Source organism: Panthera onca, chromosome D2 (assembly GCF_046562875.1).
Source record: "Panthera onca isolate mPanOnc1 chromosome D2, mPanOnc1 haplotype 2, whole genome shotgun sequence".
Lineage (NCBI taxonomy): Eukaryota > Metazoa > Chordata > Mammalia > Carnivora > Felidae > Panthera > Panthera onca.
In genome coordinates, this window is record NC_138349.1 from 30,653,490 (window position 1) to 30,672,326 (window position 18,837).

Sequence of the window (18,837 nt, forward strand, 5' to 3'; positions counted from 1 at the left end):
TCCAACAAACATTTAATGAATGTTTAAACATACATTAGAAAAAGAACTTCAAATTCAATATGTAATAAAATTTTAAGATGAATAAAGTGTTATCAGAAGGTAGAAGAGAACTTTGCTAACTCTTCTTCACTGCCCAAGTAATTAAAACACAGACAAGGCAGACAAAGTTGCCATCAGTATAAGTGTGCAAAGGCACACAAGGAGTGTACTATTCACCAAATAGTCCTGTGTGGGTACAATGAATAATGTCAGGACTTGGGGGGCGTGTTATGGGCTTAACTGTCTTGCCCAAATTCATATGTTAAAGTGCTAACAACTAGACCCTTAGAATAGGACTGTATTTGAAGATAAGGCTTTTAGAGGTTAACAAAGTTAAAGTAACGTCATTAGGGTGGGCTCTAAAATAAGTGGTGTCTTTGTAAGAGGGACAGTGGTCACAGACACAGAAGGAAGACCATGTGAAGACACAGGGACAAGAAGGCCAGCTACAGACCAAGGAGAGGCCTCAGAAGAAACTAACCCTGCTGACACCTTCATCTGTACCATTAACCCCTGGCATTGCACGGGTTATGCTACAGTTGGTTTAGGGCACTGAAGTATGGCAGCCTTGGCCAACTACTACACGGTATAAGGCTGGAGAGAAAGGCTGGAGTTCCAGTTGCCTCATCAACATCTGGATTCTATAGTCCAACTATAAGGGACATATCATATTTATCCTGATAGTCCCCTATTGCACATATTATCATGCACAAACTTGGCATTCAATAAATATTTGTGGAACGAATAAAATGCACATGCCTCAAGTTAATTACTTTGTCCAAATGCATGATTAACAGGACTAACTCTATACAGAACCCTCACCAATAAGGATTTGATTTACGCAACATATATTTTTTAAAGGATTCTGGATGGCATTCTGAAATTTGAAAAAAAAATTGACACTCTTTTCTTTCCCTTTACCAATAAATTTTAATTTCTCTGCTTACATAAATTATGCAGAAAATCCAAATAAATAAATTATAGGGGCGCCTGGGTGGTGCAGTCGGTTAAGTGACCAACTTCAGCTCAAGTCATGATCTCACAGTTTGTGGGTTTGAGGGAACCCCTCATCAGGCTCTGTGCTGACAGCTGGGAGCCTGAAGCCTGCTTCAGACCCTGTGTCTCCTCTCTCTGCTCCTCTCTTGGCTCATGCTCTGTCTCTCAAAAATGAAGAAATATTAAAAAAAAATAAATAAATAAATAAAAATAAATAAATGAAAATAAATTATAAAAGAAAAATTTCAAAACAGATCATCTCAACTTCTGATAGTGACAAATTCAGCACCGAAGTATGGGAACATTCTATATTTTTTACAGGCTATTTTCACATCCTAGAATGCCTGGTCTGTTTTGGGTCCTTCCTCTCCTTTAAGACCTAGCTTCAATCTTTATCTCCTCTTAAAGCTTTCCTTATTGACTCCAGTTTAGTGGTCTCTCCCTTCCCTATACTACTACGTCGTAACACTTGGCAGTTGGATACACAGTAAAACCTTGGTTTGCGAGCATAATTTGTTCCGGAAACATGCTTATAATCCAAAGCACTTATATATCAAAGCAAATTTCAAGAACAAATGGCTTGATTGTGATCATGTGATGTTCGGCATCACATACTACTCGTACTGCAAGACATCGCTCGTTTTATCAAGTTAAAATTTATTAGAAATGTTTGCTCATCTTGTGGAACACTCACAGAACAAGTTACTCACAATCCAAGGTTTTACTATATACCACGTTTCATCAATTCTAAGACACCTATTTTTTTCACACTTTAACACTTCTGACATCAGGATGCATCTTATAATCATGCATATTGTAGAAAATGCTTGCCTGCATATGCAAAAGCATCAAAGTACCAGTACCAAAACCAGCAGAAAGGGTGGTCAGCAGTGTGGAAGAAAATCTGGATATAAGTGCTCTAAATAAATGCAAACAAGGCTTAAGAATCCAGCAACAAGGGGCGCCTGGGTGGCTCAGTCGGTTGAGTGTTCCGACTTCAGCTCAGGTCACGATCTCACGGTCCGTGAGTTCGAGCCCTGCGTCGGGCTCTGGGCTGATGGCTCAGAGCCTGGAGCCTGCTTCGGATTCTGTGTCTTCCTCTCTCTCTGGCCCTCCCCCGTTCATGCTCTGTCTCTCTCTGTCTCAAAAATAAATAAACGTTAAAAAAAAAATTAAAAAAAAAAAAAAAAGAATCCAGCAACAATGATTTTTGCTTCTTTTATGTACTTTTAAGAAATGTTGCACCATCAAAGTTCTTGATGGCACAGAACATGATACAGGATGGAAAGGCGTCCTATCAATGACTGAATCAAGGAATCATTACAGAGTTGCACTATAAACATGAGTTTTAGGAAAACTTTAGCCAATTTCTTTCACCTACATTCTCTTTATGTAAGAAATGATATAGGATAAAAATTTGCATCTAATTATGTCTAACAGAGTTCTTTGTAAAATAAAAATTCTAAAGGGTAAGGGTTGTGTGAAAGTTTAGTGATACATAAAATGATGACGTATTTCACAATCGATGGCTTTTTAAAATCAATGAAGAGAGACAGTGCAAGTGGGGGAGAGGGAGAGAGAGAATCCCAAGCAGTGCTGTCAGCACAGAGCGTGACAAGGGGCTCGAATCCACCAACTGTGAGATCATGACCTGAGCTGAAGTCCAGAGTTAGATGCCTAACCGACTGAGCCACCCAGGTGCCTTTAGAATTGACTGCATGGATTAATTCTGTAAATAATGTAATCACGTTATACAACCAACTTGTGGTAAAGTCTTTGTTGTCCTTGTCCCTGTAACTTGATACCCCATATTTAAATTTGTTATAGATATAACTATAGTTTAAGGTGGTTTATTGTGTTTAATTAAAAGTACCCACAGCTCTGTGCTGAGAGTGTGGAGCCTGCTTGGGATTCTCTCTCTCTCTCCCTCTCTGCCCCTCCCCCACTTACTCTCTTAAAATAAATAAAAAAACTTAAAAAAAAAAAAAAAAAAGAATTAATCCACATAGTCAATTCTCAATTACATAGGTTAGGTTATTCAAGTTCTTTGTTTTTGTTTTTCTCTTCCACTTATATCTTGTGGCTACTTAACTGCTTCTAATTCACTTTCTGTTGAACAAAATCAATTTAAAATGTCATTATTTACTATAAACCTTGATAAAAGATTTGGCTGGAGAATAGGCTTAAGCTATAAACAAAAAGTAAGATTTTGAATTATCTGGATCTAATTCTATTTAAGGTATTCTAGGATCACAGAAAACAGAGTAATAGCCAAGAAATTTTTCATGGTGCTCTATAGTACTATGAATAAACCAAAAGCTAGAATTAAAATGTTTTACTCATCTGACTTATCTTTGGCAAACAGAGAAATAACACTATTTATTCAAAAAAATAAAAAGTATTTCAAGTTTTTTCAAATTTCTCATGACCCAAGTTCAAAAACATCCATAAGGAGTTTCCTAAAAAGATACTACCATTATAGTATTATAGCATAAATATTTATATGCTATGCTGTATAAATTACAGCTTCTAGCCCTCTTTTATACTATTTTGGGCTTGAGTTCTTTTCAATAGAAGGATAAATTTAGACTTTGAAACTCTAACATTTTACACAGTAAGTATAAGAACAGATAATGTCTCCGATGAAATTCCATACCCGCAAATAAGACTTCTAATGTATCTAGGCTGTGCCCCTACTGACTTACCAAGAAACCAAAGCCATAAAGGAAAACTTTGGCTTCATTAAATTTCTAACAAGAATGGCTCAAATGTCCTCCCCATCTAAGGTGCCATCTAAAGACTTCTCTAGAATAGGTGTTAAGTAATATCTCAATACCTCTGATTATCATCGGTGGGAGAAAGCCATGTCCATAGCTTTGGATTAAGGCATAATTAAAGAGAAGAAAGGGAGGAAGTGAACAAGGAAGCAGAAAAGGAAAAGGGCAAAAGGAAATAAGAAAAAAGCTACCGTAATGAGACATGTATAGTGCCCCAGCAATTGGTTCAGATGATCGTTTACTGACCTCAGGGCCAGAGGGTAAATCTGAGAACTCTAGTTCCCTCCCATAGATGGTGATGTAGGACATAGGAATATATGGGCAGAAACCAAGTGAACATCCTGAACCAATATGGGCCTGGTTCCTGTTCTGATAGTACAGAGGTTAACATGGCAGACTGATGTTGGAGCTCTTAAGAAGACGCTATACAGTCCCCTGAAAACATTAAATTTATAGTCAAGGGAAACACTGAGAAGGTAGGGAGACATCTGTATCTCCTCCTTTTCCCAGCATCACTGAAATGACTAGATTGAGAGATGTCACTGATGAACTAGAATGATCTAAGACCAGACTACCCAGGAATAGGAAACTGCTAGAGGTTTGAACCTTCCCAAACTACCGGTGACAGCTAACCTCAGTGACAATGGCTGCCCACAAGGCCCAGGAAAAATTGTAAAATAGATAAAGTTAGCATTTATTGCCATTCCACTTGTTGTTTGATTTCTCTAGTCCCTGATCTACTTTTCCTTATGTTCCCTTTAGCTACCTAAGATCCTACATCATACCCATACCAATTCTCCCAAATAAAATGTTTTCTTTGCTTATTACTTTAGAGAGTATTAGTCCTGGCTTATCTGCCCCTACCAGGTAATACATATGTACTTCTGACCTTCAAACTTCAGACTCAGAACCACTGCTTTAAGAAATGAGTCAGTCTTGTTCTGGGCAGGCAATATAATAGTATGACCCATCATCTGAAGGATCAGAAGCACAGTGTTTGTGCATTAAGCCTAGTATCCAGTATGCCTGGGCATCCTCTTGGCTTTTCCTCAACAATCTCAGTTTTTGGTCAATTCATACAAAAGATCTTCTGCACAGGTTGCTGACTAGCACTTAAATTCCCTCTGTCCCAAATCTAGGCATTATTGCAAATTTATACCTCCCTACACCCCAACCCCAAATTCATAACAAAACAGTCTGAATTTAAATATATTTTGACTGCTGGCTACTCACTTCAGCAGCCAGGCCTATAGATGGGTCCCTTTTTTCCTCTAGCACTCCTTCCCAAAGCCCAGCAACAGAGTATCTAGCATGCCTTACAAGCAATTTTTGATACAAATGATTATATTAAATCAAAGCAGAGATGAGTTTAATTCTCCTAAAAGTATGTTTCTATCCTTAACCAAACTTTTAACACAAATAAATTTTCAATTTTGGGATACAGTTATTAAGTGTTTCTTTTCACTCTAGTTCTCTTTGCCAACCCTACCATTTCCCCTCCCTGCTATCGTCGCTCAACAGGGAATGAACTAAATGGAACAAACATTAGGAGGAGTCGTATCACTATTCCTACCCCATCTGCCCCAACTATACCCCACATATGGCATCTCATGGAGCTCACTAACATGAAAGCACTGCCAAGGACAGAGTAGGGCACACCAGGAATCTCTGAAGCTTCAGACAAGAATCCCTCCTTGTACTGACAACAGAGGCCTAGGAACTGTTTACCTCTCATTAGTTTTGAAAAAGCATCGGGAATTAAAATGCTGTTGATGTGAATGCAGATTCAGAGGAAAAAAATACTATGCAACAAACCCAATGGAGCTCAGAAGGGAGATTTTTCATTTTAGGAGTTGTTTGGTTTAGAAATAAACAAACTGTTAGCAATGGTATTGTCTTAATGTCCCCTCTTTCTGTATGAACCAGAGATCTAGTCATCATCCACTAGTGGACTGAACAATAAACGGAATATATAATTCAACCAGATTATTCACTGGATGTCCCAAGTGCCTGCATTCGAAAATACAGCATCTGGAATCCTCACTTAGGCAGTCAAGAACATGTTAATTCAGATGTTTTATTTTTTTTAATGTTCATTTATTTACTTTGAGAGAGAAAGAGAGTATGAGCACAAGCCAGGGAGAGGCAGAGAGAGAATCCCAAGGAGGCTCTGTGCTGTTAGCACAGAGCTTGATGCAGGGCCCGATCTCATAGACCATGAGATCATGACCTGAGCTGGATTCAAGAGTCGGATGCTTAACCAACTGAGCCACCCAAGTGCCCTTAATTCAGACGTTTTAATAAAAATATTAAACATAAGTCTGTCAAAATGATTTGCAACTAATAAAAGATACTGTGAAAATAAAAACTAAAATAGTGAGGAAGTATAAAGTATATGGGAACCTTGTACTTTTTTCACTCCATTTTTTTCTGAAAACCTAAAACTGCTCAAAAAAAGAGAGTCTATCAATTTTAAAAAAATAGAAAAATATAAATTAGGAACATAAGAACAATCTCTGAAGTGGGGCTTCAAATCTTGTTTAATTCTATGGCTTCAGCAACATGAACCAGTGTCAACCAGGTTAGCCCTCAAGGGTCTAATCCTTTGTTGAAGCCATTGTCTAGATCACCCATCAGACAATCAATTTAGGACATCTCTTATATGGGTGTTTTACATTAATTATTCTTTAGATTATTATGTGATAATCACATGGTTAAATGCTGTCTCTCCAAATATAAGAAACTTCAGATAAAGCTGAGAAAAAAGCTGGCATGTAACCCAGTGCCTTTAAAATGGTAGTGATAATTATATCTAGCTATTTACAACCTATAGTTTATCAAACTCTAGGTACTTAAACTTTGCATTTAACTGCAAAGTGATGAACTACCAACTATTAATGAAGTCCCTAGGGGGTGGAATATGAAGGACTTTCCTCCCTTTGTACTTCATATAATTTGCTTTTAGTGGTTGGATTATGAATTTTTCCTTTCGCTTTTAGGTTCCCTACTTAAACACAGACCGCATCTTTGCAAAAGTCTATAGAGAGAAGGAGTGTATAAACGTGAGTCTACACACAAAAGAAGATAGTCTGGGAATGGGTGGTGTCCCTTTACTCTTCTTTTTTCCATGGTTATATATTGTTAGTAGCCTTCTGTAACAAAAGGAGACTCCTACCTAAACCAAGGCCAGAAATGACCAGTGTCAAATTAAGGCCAGAAATGGCCAGTGAAGGGACCAGATGCCACAGTCTATCAATATCTATATTATGTTGCTGGGTTAACCCTCCTACGAAACAACAGATCTGCAGATCAGTACGGGAGGCAGCAGGAGCTATGAAAGTTTTATCCAGACAACAGTAATTCTTGTGTTCTTATACCAAGATCTCAAAGGGTTAAAAGAAGTCATCCCAACATTTTTTTAAAAATCAATTACCAATGTAAATTTCTGAGCATTCCAAACCATGATCTTTAGAGACTCATCAAGAATTGTAGTTCCAGGAGTTCAGTAATGACCCATCTATGCTTTCTACCCACTCAGGCAGTTTTAGAAGTTCAAACGTCACAGGAAACTGCTTCACATGCCAATGGCTGTCACACCCTGCTCTACAGCATACCTCCCTGACTATTAGAAGTATTAGACATACCTCCATGTGTAGCCACTGTCAACAAAGAAACAGGCCCACTGGGAAAAGAGCCAAAAATTATTGGTTGGAAAGTTTTCAAGAGACAGACACTCTGATTTGACCTTTAATAAAGTATGTTTAGAGCAATATAAATAAATTAAGAGTAATAGTCACTAAAAGGCTATTAACATTATTGAATTTGTGACATCTTTTAATAACATTATTATTACATCTCCTAAAACTCAAAACACAGGAGATCATAGTTTGGAGTTGGATCTGCTACCAGCATTCTCAATCTACCTCCTTCCTTCTTGCTCTCATCAACCCGTATCCCTCAACGCAGACCTCACTCCCTACCAAACACCGACCCAGTGTGTGATATCCAAACACAACACCCAGGCACTGGCTGTCCAGCTTAAAACACTACATACTCCTTTCTCTAGCCATTCCAAGCTTTAGGTCATACAAGTATCGTCTTTGGCTATATTACGATGCTCCTCAAAACACTGAGTGGTTGCCTACTTTCTTCTGCACCTATTCCAAACAGTGTTAAGATCTGAAAAACAGACTTGCACACCTGAACCCTCTTGCCCCGTTATAAAAGCTGTATCCCTAAGCTACCATACAGAATCCAAGTTCCAGCAGCAATCAAGTTTTGAAAGCCCCTGGTGTCCACCCTAAAAAAGCACAGAGCTCCAACTCTGCCCTATCATCTACATCCATTCAATAAATATTTATTTACTGAGCCTCATTATGTGTAAAGGGCTCTTGCCATACCTTTCTTTTGTAGGAAGCTATTCCTTCTCTCCTGTGCACATGTGTGCTCTCTGCTCCCTCAGATAATCTCTTTGAACATGGAGACCTTCCAATGCTTGAATCCTTTTTGTTTTTATTTTTATTTATTTATTTTGAGAAAGAGAGAGAGAGAGAGCACAAGAAGTGGAGGGGCAGAGAGAGAGAGAGAGAGAGAAAAAGAGAGAATCCCAAGGAGGCTCCACACTGTCAGTGAGGAGCCCAATGCGGGGCTCAAACACACAAACTGTGAGATCATGACTTGAGCTGAAATCAAGAGTCAGATGCTTAACCAACTGAGCCCCACAGGAGCCCCCAGTGTTTGGATCCTTAATAACTTCTCTATATTCCACCTCACTTCCCACATTACTAGTATTTATTAACCAAATTTGTGTCTAAAACTTCTGTTTTTCTTCTAGTTATGTGTGGACAGCCATCTCTAGTTATCACACTCACATTCTGATAAACATTCAAGTGTATGTTACTACCTTTTCAGCAATGGTTCTCACTTTGTATGCATCAGAGTCACCTGAAAAACACAAATATACACACTACTGGGCTAAATAAAGAGTTTACATTTCTAACAAGTTCCAGGTGATACTCGTACTTTGGGAAGCCCTGCCTTTGAGAATCTGATGAAAAACTGCACATACATATAAAATTTTGTATGCAATTTCAAGGGGTTCATGGATGCCACTTGTAGTTATTTTCTGTTCTGTATTTCTTTCTAAGGAATAATTTAGGACATAGTGCTTCCTGACTTGACCATAAGAAGTGCTACCTGTGGTACATGTGCACGTGCAAACACCTAAGAATGAAGAGGAACTGCTTGGTATTGGAAAGTCAGCTCTGTCCAATGGGCTACACCCTCTTCATTCTCACATGTGTCTTCACATGCATGGGACCGTTTTTCTGTACTTAGGGTTTAATTCTGAGAAACAAAAGAACCAATCACTTCATATTTAAAAGGTTCTCTGGAATCAAACAAAACTATGTTATAGGTAACAACATGGTCTGGTAGAAAGAACATGAACATTGGATTAAGAGAGAACTAAATGGAAACCCTGATTCTGCCTTTCCTAAAGGTCTGACCACTAAGCTTCAATTTCCTCATTTATAAAATTGGTGATTTCATTGGGAAATTATTTTTTCTCCTTCCAGACACCCCTATAAGGAATGAAAGGGGAAGTGGTTTTACTATTTAACACCAATGATTCTTATTTATGGCAAGGAATTTAAATACTGGGTAGAGTGAATGTCTAAATTAGGAAAATAAAAAGATGAAACTAAATAATTTCTAAAATGACTTCTAATCCAACATGTTGTATTTATGAACTCTTGACTAGCCAGCATGTCATTATTTACTCATACTTTACATGTACTCAACAATCATTTATTCTGTAACTCAGCATAAACTACTTAAGAAACGATCATACCTTTCCTTATTTTACCCTTCCCTTCTCTACTTCCTTCCCTCCAGTGTCTGACAACATCCCAACATTTCCTAGAAAAATAGGATAAATGTGAATAATAAATTACTCTCCTCCCCTCAGATAGGCCTGGGTAAAATACATCTTGTCAATGCAGAAAATCCCTTTTGAAGAAGTCTCCCTCTTTATTTCCTCAACAGACAGTCAGAATCCGTTAAACTCATCTTTAATCTATTCAGTAAGATCTCTCACAACTTAGTTATAATAGATACTCAATTTGGTATGTTTTACTTTGTAAAGATCTATCAGACATTCTTTTCTCAATCTACAGTCCTATTTGTTTATTGCAGGAACCCTTACATTGAATGTAACATGAGTGAATGTATGAATGTGCACAAATGTCCATCAAAATTACCCCCCCAAACACCAGGCTCTATGAATCTATAAATTATGTAAGCATCGAGTAACTTCCACTGAACAGACCTCTTGTAGAAGACGTGGATCCAAGCAGTCACCATCATCATTAAACAGAGACTCCCAGCTGTCCTCAGTAGCAGTACTTCCCTCCACATGAGACGTTTCCGTTGCTTTCGGTTCCATAGATGTTTCCATAGATACAGATTCCGTATCAGGAAAGGATACACCAAATTCTATATTCTCTGAGTTATCTTCCTCTTTTGTTTCGAACTCTTCGGCAGTTTTTAGTTCATGCAATGCCTCTGTTATATCACCCGTACAATCTAGATCAATGCCCAAGGCACTGTCTGAAAGTACTTTTGTCCCATTTAACATACTGAGTTCACAGTCCAAAAAAGTGCTACAATTACTACCAGCAATCTTCTTTATAGGTAAGGAGGAAGCACAATCTGACAAGCTCTCTATCAACTTTCCTGTTGACTCTGTGAAACTAGATGAAATACTCTCAGCATAAATATCTGAGCAAGCAGTCAGGCTGCTGAAATTTTCTATGTCATTCCCACTCCCAGCTACATGAAGAGGGGCTGTATCTGCACTCATTTCTAAATATTTTGAGAAACTATTTGTGTGGCTACAGGCCTCACCAGCTGTTCTAACTGCAGCTACACAAGGGCTGCCCACAGTTATCTGATCAGACAGGACATCTGTAATGTCCATCTTACATGCCTTATGGGTAATGTCACCTACACTCTTCAGCCCATTATCTATATCTGTTTCATGAGCAAGGAGAGCTGTATCAGAAGGTTCATACATTATACACAAGTCATCAGCAGTACTGTCATTCTTCTCATACTCTCTAATCAGTGTTGGATCAAAAATGCCATTCATACTCTCTAATTTGCTGACTATGGTCATTTTATGAGAGATGTGACCCAAAGTCTCAGGAATGGAATCTATACCTCTCTGAGCCAAGATGATATCTGTACTGTTGGCTGTATCACCAACATTCTCAGCTTCAAAGTCTACACAAGTTTGATCAGTGACACCGTCCGCACTTCCAGGAACAGAAATGGCAGTGATGCCTCCATTGCTGAGAGTCAACATTCCACACGATGTTTGCATACTTTCTGGTACAGTTTCAGAATCAGAACTTAGTTTTATTGGCACGGTCTTACTCTCAGGTTTCAATACAGAATTAAAAACTCCAGGAAACTGGGATAGTATCTCCACCACCTTGACATCAGTTTCAATTCTGTTTTCCAAATCTCTGCCTTTGAACGTTTTGCCACTTACTTTGTGCCTACTGAGATCACAGAATTCCGTATTTTGGAATGGTTTGTTTAGAACCTGGGCCTCACCCACTTCTGAACAAGACTGAGATAGAAGCAACTTCCCAGGTCCTATCACATTTGTGGTTTCGACCTCCAAACACTCCACCTTCTTTGGTTTAACGTGTCTTTGTAAAGGTGCACTAGGTAGCATCGCAGGATTTGGGACACTTTGCTGATGTCCTTGGGATAATGCTTCTTTAGATTCTGTGGGTCCCCTCCTAACACAAACCCTATCTTTCTTTCTTTCTTGAAGGCATGTGTCTTTTCTTAATTTTGTTGAAAACTTCTTTCCTTCCCTATGGTTGTGTTCCTTATCATCAGGATTAATGCTTAGTGTCTGAGTCTCAGATTTGCCTCTAAAGATCTCCTTTTGGAAGAGACCATCTTCTTTTTGTTCTTCTTTCACCACAGAGTTAGGTGGACCACAGCTTTTTTCTTCATCACCTGACTTAAGCAGCACTATACCCCTTCGAGCTTTCGGTATATAAAGTGCCATGTCAGGCCTTCTGGCTCGAACTCTGCATCTCTCTGCTGCTTGCTGCATGGCACCACCTCAATCTGCAAGAAGACAGAATAAATCAATCACCAAAAATGAAGTACAACATGCTGAACCAAGAGATTCTTTAAAGACTAGGTAGAGGGCCTACTAACCCATCCTATAGAAACCCTCAAGTTAAAACAAAGTAAAACCTGCCATAAAATAATTAATCTAATAAGTTATGCCACTAAGGAAAGTAAATTCCAAAATAACTCATGAGCTCATGAATTTTATTCATGTAACTCTCTTTCTTCATATGCCCCAAACCCTTTACTTCTACATCTGAAGTCCTCTCTACTTTTTTAACAAGTAGCCCTGACTTGGCTAAATTAAAAGATTATCAGAAAAGTGACTGCCAGCTATTAAGTACTCATGAAACACTACTATCTCCCTATTCCTGGGGCTCAGAATTTACACTGAAGAGTATATTCAAGGAGGACCTCTAAAAACACATTTGTTTAACATAAATGTATCCACATAAATATGATTTTTAAAAGTAACTTGAATGGAGGCTAGAAAATGAGACAACTAATCCGGGACTAACTTCTAGAACCTGTTGCTCTTGAACTATGATTTTTGGGAGAATAGGTAGTGGGAAAAAGAACATCATTATTCTAATACTATTTAATCAAATGACCTGTCATAAATTTTTCTTCCAGCAGCAATAAAATGGGTCTGGACAGGATGAAAAAGACTGGAGACCAAGAAATGTGATGCGACAACTCACATTTAGTAACTTCTTGAGCAACTCACCACAATTTGCCAATGGAAATTTAAAAAAGGAAAAAACTTAACAAATGGTTAAATAAGGCTTTATCTACCATCAACAAAATACAAGAAAATGAGCTAGATGACTTCATATTGAGTTTTTAATCTTCAAAATTATACCATGAAGTATTACTGTATCCATAGCAAAAAGAATAAGGAGGTCCATCACAAAGAAACACCCATATACACTCAGAAGCATTCACTGTTAAGATTTCACCACACACATTACAAAGAAAATAGATAATACTAGAGAAACTATTTCCAGGTCCCTCAATTCTCACCTGCTCCAGAATACCTTCTCAGTGAAGAAGCTCTGCTCTCATGGCACAGGCTGTTTTCTTTTCAGCCCAGGTATTTACCGTGGCCCTGAGCATCAAATGTTCCCATAAATCCTCTCATTCCTTTTCTCTTTTGAGGTCTTAATTATCATCTAACCTACAACTCATGGTAGATTTTCTTTCTAGCTTTCCAATTGTGGACGAATAGGCCCTTAACATTTAGACATGCCAGGATTTTTCAAAAATGCCTACTTTACAAAGACAGAAGTACTAACGTGTATTTCACTGGGAGCCCATAGACAGTGTATCTTGATCTCAGTTAACAAAGCATCTGACAACATATGTCATGATGAACTCTTGCATTATAAGATGGAAAATGTGGGCTACTTAATAGAACTAGAAGGTGGACTTGCAGCAAAAAGTAGTAATAGGCAGAAATGAATTTAGAGAGGATTATTTAAAGATAATCTGTGTCCCCACAGGCCTTTGAAATTCAACATTTTAAACAATAATTTGAATATAAACAATAAACAATGAGTGCTTATCAAATCTGCAACTGATATAAAATCAGTATGGTTAATAAATGCCCCAAATGATAAAATTACAATTTAGTATCATTTCTCCAATCTGGAATGCTGTGCTGAAGTAATACGAATAAATACAAAGATCTGCTTTGATTAAAAAATCAAACACCACAGAACAACTGATTTGTGTGTAATTGCACAAAAAAAGAACTAAATTTCATCTGTAAAGTCAATAAACCTCAAAAGGTACTGATGTGGATGTTTACAAAAGCAACACAATCTTAGATTGTCCAGCTCAGAAAATATACCACACAAAATATGGTTAAAGGAATTAAAGGTTACTTCTTGGCTAAAGAGGTCTAACTGGAAACATCCAAACTACCTTTAAACCTGAAGAGCTGGTTGCTCTACAGAAGAGATAAATGTTCTCTTCTATGATTCTATGCTTCTCCAGAAGTCAGTACCAGAACCAATTGGTAGAAATTAAAGAAAAACAAAGTTTAGCTCCATATATAGAACTTTCCAACACTATTAATCAGGTAATGAGCTCTGTCTCTACAGTCTGGATGACTGACTGATACACTAGAGAAAGAATTTCTATCTGTAGGTAAGTCAGGATTTAAGTATTCTTCAGACTTGAAATTCTATGATTCTATTTTTCTCTTCCACAATAGATATGTATCAAAGGCTTCAAATTTAAAATTATTATGTGCTACTGCTAATGACTTTTAAAACATAATTTTCCTTTTTTAAGTTAATGCCCACATGTCATGATACGATTTCCTAAAGCTGAAAACAGTATAAGAAATTTATACCACCCACTTCTTACCGGAACACCAAACTCAATTAGGCTATGACCAGCAACGTGCTGGTAAATGTTTAGCAACCAGCTTTCCACTGTAATTCAGAGGACTGGTTGATATTTTCACTCGCATCAATGATGTCAACAATGTGAGTAACTTCTTTGCTGAAGTGAATAATCATTTCTGAAATGCAAAATATATTCTCAATTTTTGAGCTATGTACAATGTAATAGATAAAGACCTGACACTTTAAGTTTGCATTATTAGCATTTTCTCCATCACTTTACATATAGACAAGCAATAAACAATAAATCAAGCCCCAATTTATGGCATTTGCTTAACTCTGTGATGTAAATATTCCTACCGTAGCTAATTCCAAGCTATCGATGTAACTTCACTGAAAATGGAATTGGGGAAAGACACGCAGTAACACGCCATGATACAGTAGCTCAACCTAAAGGTTCGAGATTCATAAATAACTTCAAGAACATAAATCACAGTAAAATAATTAGGAAGTGAATTTTAAATATTGATTACCTTTTTTAATGCCATTTATTTAATAATAAGCTATGTAATTTAATTCTTAATGATGGCTGTGTTACCAGTTTGCAAAATTCCTAAAACTTTAACAATCAGCTCTCAGACCAGTATGAGATTCTCCAATACACCACTGGCTAGAACAATTCTTTCATAATTTCTCACAGACATAGAAAAAAAGAGGAGCATCCCCATCTTGTGGACCTTTAAGATAATATCAAATCAGTTTAAAGCCCTGTTATGTTTTTTGTGAACTTTTTTTTGCAACTGTAGGCAAGAAAGGCCTTTAACAAGGGGAGAAGGGATGCCTGGCATACACAAGTTTTTAAATCTGTCTTAGATTAAAAAATTCCCACCCAGATATTTACTAATAGCACTTGATGTTTTCTTTCGCTCTTTAATATGGTTTTAACTTTTTTACAATGTTCTAAATGCTTTTTATTGGTCCAGTTTTCTTCTTAACAGGCAGGTTATTTGGGGTGTACTTTGCAATTTATTCTGGAATGGTCATCAGCATGCAATTATATTGTAGAAAATTATATTTTCTGAAGGAGATAAAAACTTAAGATTCCTTTATGATGGTGGGCAGTTAACTGCTAATATACACCTTTCAAATATTTTAGGCCAAATCATTTTTTTCTATCCTATACTTCTGAAGACTAGGATCATTTGTGAGAACCTGTCCAACTGCTTCTAAAGTTTCAAATATTTCTTGAGAGAAAATAATCAGTAACTTCCTCTAAGTACCTCTCTGTCCCATCTTCATGATAGGTAAACTAGCATAGAACAAATCAAGCTTTTACAATTTTTATAACAGAATTTTAATGCTGTTGGCCCACATTCGGTATATAAAACATATGGATCCTTCTTCAATCAACAATAGAGAATACTGGCACTTAAGGCACTCACTGGATAATTCAACCATGAACTGATTTGATCCAGTACTTACCAATGGCTCACTAGAGACAGAGGATATTTGAGAGAAACTGCCTAATGGGCATGTTAACTGTTCATTCTTCAAGAACAAATTAAGCACTACCACTTTGTTCATTAGAATGCATCATAACAACAGCATATATCTGGTCTTTTTACTTGGAAATAATTTCAAATTTACAGGTAAGTTACAAAAGCAAAAATACTACAAACAGCACCCTGCAATCCTTTACCCAGATTTGTTATTTTTACTCCATTTGTTTTATCATTTGCAATCGTACACGTTTCCACTCTTTACACACACACACACACACAAATATTTGTTCTAAACCTTTTGAGGGCAAATTACAGACATCATGGCCCTTTATCCCTAAATACTTCAGAGTATATTTCCTATAAATTGGCATATTTTCTTTGATAATTTTAATACAGTTATCATGTCAGCAAATTTAACATGGATACTTTTATCAAATCAAACATACATATCCCAATTTTGTCAGCTGACCCACTAAAGACCTTTTAGTATATTTCCGTCTCCAATACTGGATCCGGTTTACAATCAGGTACTGCATTTAGTTACGTCTCTTTAGCCTCCTACCTTCTAGAATGCTTTCACAGACTTTCATTGTCTTTTAGGACATTGACAATTTGGAACACTGTTCCTTCTCCCACCCTTTTTTTAACAGAACACCCCCCAGTTAGGGTTTATCTGGTGTTTCCTCATGATTGGATTGAGGTTATATATTCTCAGCCAGAATAGTACATAGATGGTCATGTGTCCTTCTCAGAGCCTCACATCTGGAGGCACATGATTCCCATCTGTCCTTCAATGGTGACTTTAGCTTTGAGTACCTGGTCAAGGTACTGTCCAATTTCTCTACTGTATAATTACTGTGTATTTTCTCCCTTGCAACTAAAAGCAGTCTGTGGAGTAACACTTCAAGAGCATACAAATATCCTACTCCTCATCAAAATTTCCCCTAGATTTAGCATCCACTAACAAGTCTAATCTGACCCAATCTTTAGTATAATGGTTGCAAAATGATCTTCCAACTCTGCAAGTTCCCTCACGTTTACCGGTAAATCCTCAGCATTTTTCTGAAAGCAAAAGTAAACTATGTATCTTCACTCACTACAAAAGCTAAGATTAGATTTTCTAAGTTAAAAATCTTGATTTTCACAGCTGGTGGATACAGGAAATGTCCACTTGCAAAACATTTTCTAACTTTTGCAAACCAAAGTTGAAAGTAATTACCATCTTATCCCATCTCCCATGTATAAAATAGAAGGGAAAACAGCATGTCTCTCAAAGTTACACAGTCCCTTTATCAGGTATAGCAAATATGTCCCTTTCTGCTCTTTTCCAGAAAACACAGAATTAAGTCTGGTGTACAAATACAATGAATGATTAATCCATCCCAGATGTCTGGTAACATTTATTTCTCTATCCCTTTTGGGATCTCAAAATCCTTTGGGAAGAAGGCAAGGCACAACTAATGTATGTTAATAAACAGGAAGAGGATCTTCTCTGTATCATTTCCATATCATTAATTTCTGCCTTCATCTCTCATCTCAATCTCTTCAATTTTCTTTAGGATAATGCCATTTTTTTTTTGATTAACTTCCTGAGCTAGTGACTTAATTAGCTATATTCTAAAGTTTTTGTTGTTGCTGTTATTACTGTTGCATGACAAAAATTTTCAAGCACGTATTAGAAAATATTTATAATGACTCTCAAATACCCATTACTCAGCTTCAAATCAGAGCCACTGTTTCTTCATGTTATCTGTGCATATATTCCCACCCTCACTGGATTATTTTAAAGTCCCAAATATTATTTCATTCTATCCTTAAGTACCTCAGTATCTGTCTTTAGAAGACTGACTTCTTTTTTTTTTTAACAAAACCATACACAACTTAAAAAAAGAGAGAGAAATAATTCCTTAAATCATTATATATCCAGTGCTCAACTTCTGAGGCCAACTGTTTTTGTTTTTTGTTTTTTGTTTGTTTTTTTTTTGAACACTTGATTTGTTAAAATCAGGATCCCAAAAGATCTACACACTGGTCTTTTAATTTATAGATGTTAATCAAACTGTTTATGTTTTCCTATCTTGCCATTCATTTGTTAAAGAAACTTGGTTATTTGTCCTATAGAATTTCTCACATTCTGTGGAGTTTGCTGACTGCATTCTTGTAGTATTGTCCAATAAACTCTTATAAATAGTCTCTGTACTTCCTAAAAAGTGGTGATCTAGAGGCTTGATAGGATTTGGGTTTAATTTTTTTTATAGCAAGAATATGTCTAAATCCAACTATGCGCTTCCTATTACATCACATCAGAGAGCTATAATGTCTGATTGTCTCCTTTTTGTAATGTTAACAGTGATTACACACATACTCAAATGATAACCTTACTTATTGTTTGTCTGCTTAATTAATCATGGGTGTTACATGTGTGTGTGTTCATTAAATCATGTTTATTAAAGTATTGTTCAAATCATATCTTATTGTCTGTTTGCTTAATTAATCATTGGAGTGTATTTGTGAAATACCTATATTTGTGGAATTATTGGTTTGAGTCTGTATATTAATTTTTATACTTTTATATCATTTTTTGATGTTACCTGATACTTAAATTGAAAATTATTCTATTTTCCTGATAAACTGTTACTCTTCACCATTATGCAGCAATCTCTTCTCTTGCTGAATTTGGGGGCCGGGGTGCTAGAGTCTATGTTGTCTAAAAGTAATTTAACTATGGCAGCTTTCATTTCTTGTCCTTTTACTTTCAACTTGTTACCATGCTTTAGACGCATCTCTTGCAAACAGCATACAACTGAACTGTGTATTCTTTACCTATTCTGTCAATGTCAGTCTTTTAATTGTCAAATTTAGTGCATTTATATTTATTACAATTATAGATATATCTGGAAGTACTTCTACCTTTTTATTTTGTGCTTCCTTTCCATTTATCCTACTTTTGTAGTTTTCTTATTTCCCTACTTTAAGATTGACCAAGTTGTTTGTTTGTTTGTTTCCCTACTGCTC

General features: G+C 36.7%; 1 protein-coding gene across 10 annotated transcripts in view; it reads right to left on the bottom strand.

The window, feature by feature from the left end:
• The window catches only part of R3HCC1L (R3H domain and coiled-coil containing 1 like), a 93,823-nt gene that overhangs the window by 21,563 nt on the left and 53,423 nt on the right, over positions 1 to 18,837 (bottom strand). For all 10 annotated transcript variants that reach the window (XM_078434701.2, XM_078434699.2, XM_078434702.2 and 7 more), the window contains one exon: positions 10,141 to 11,963. In XM_078434701.2, the coding sequence (XP_078290827.2) occupies positions 10,141 to 11,949 (1,809 nt within the window). In that variant the 5' untranslated portion in view covers positions 11,950 to 11,963. The remainder of the gene's footprint in view (positions 1 to 10,140; positions 11,964 to 18,837) is intronic.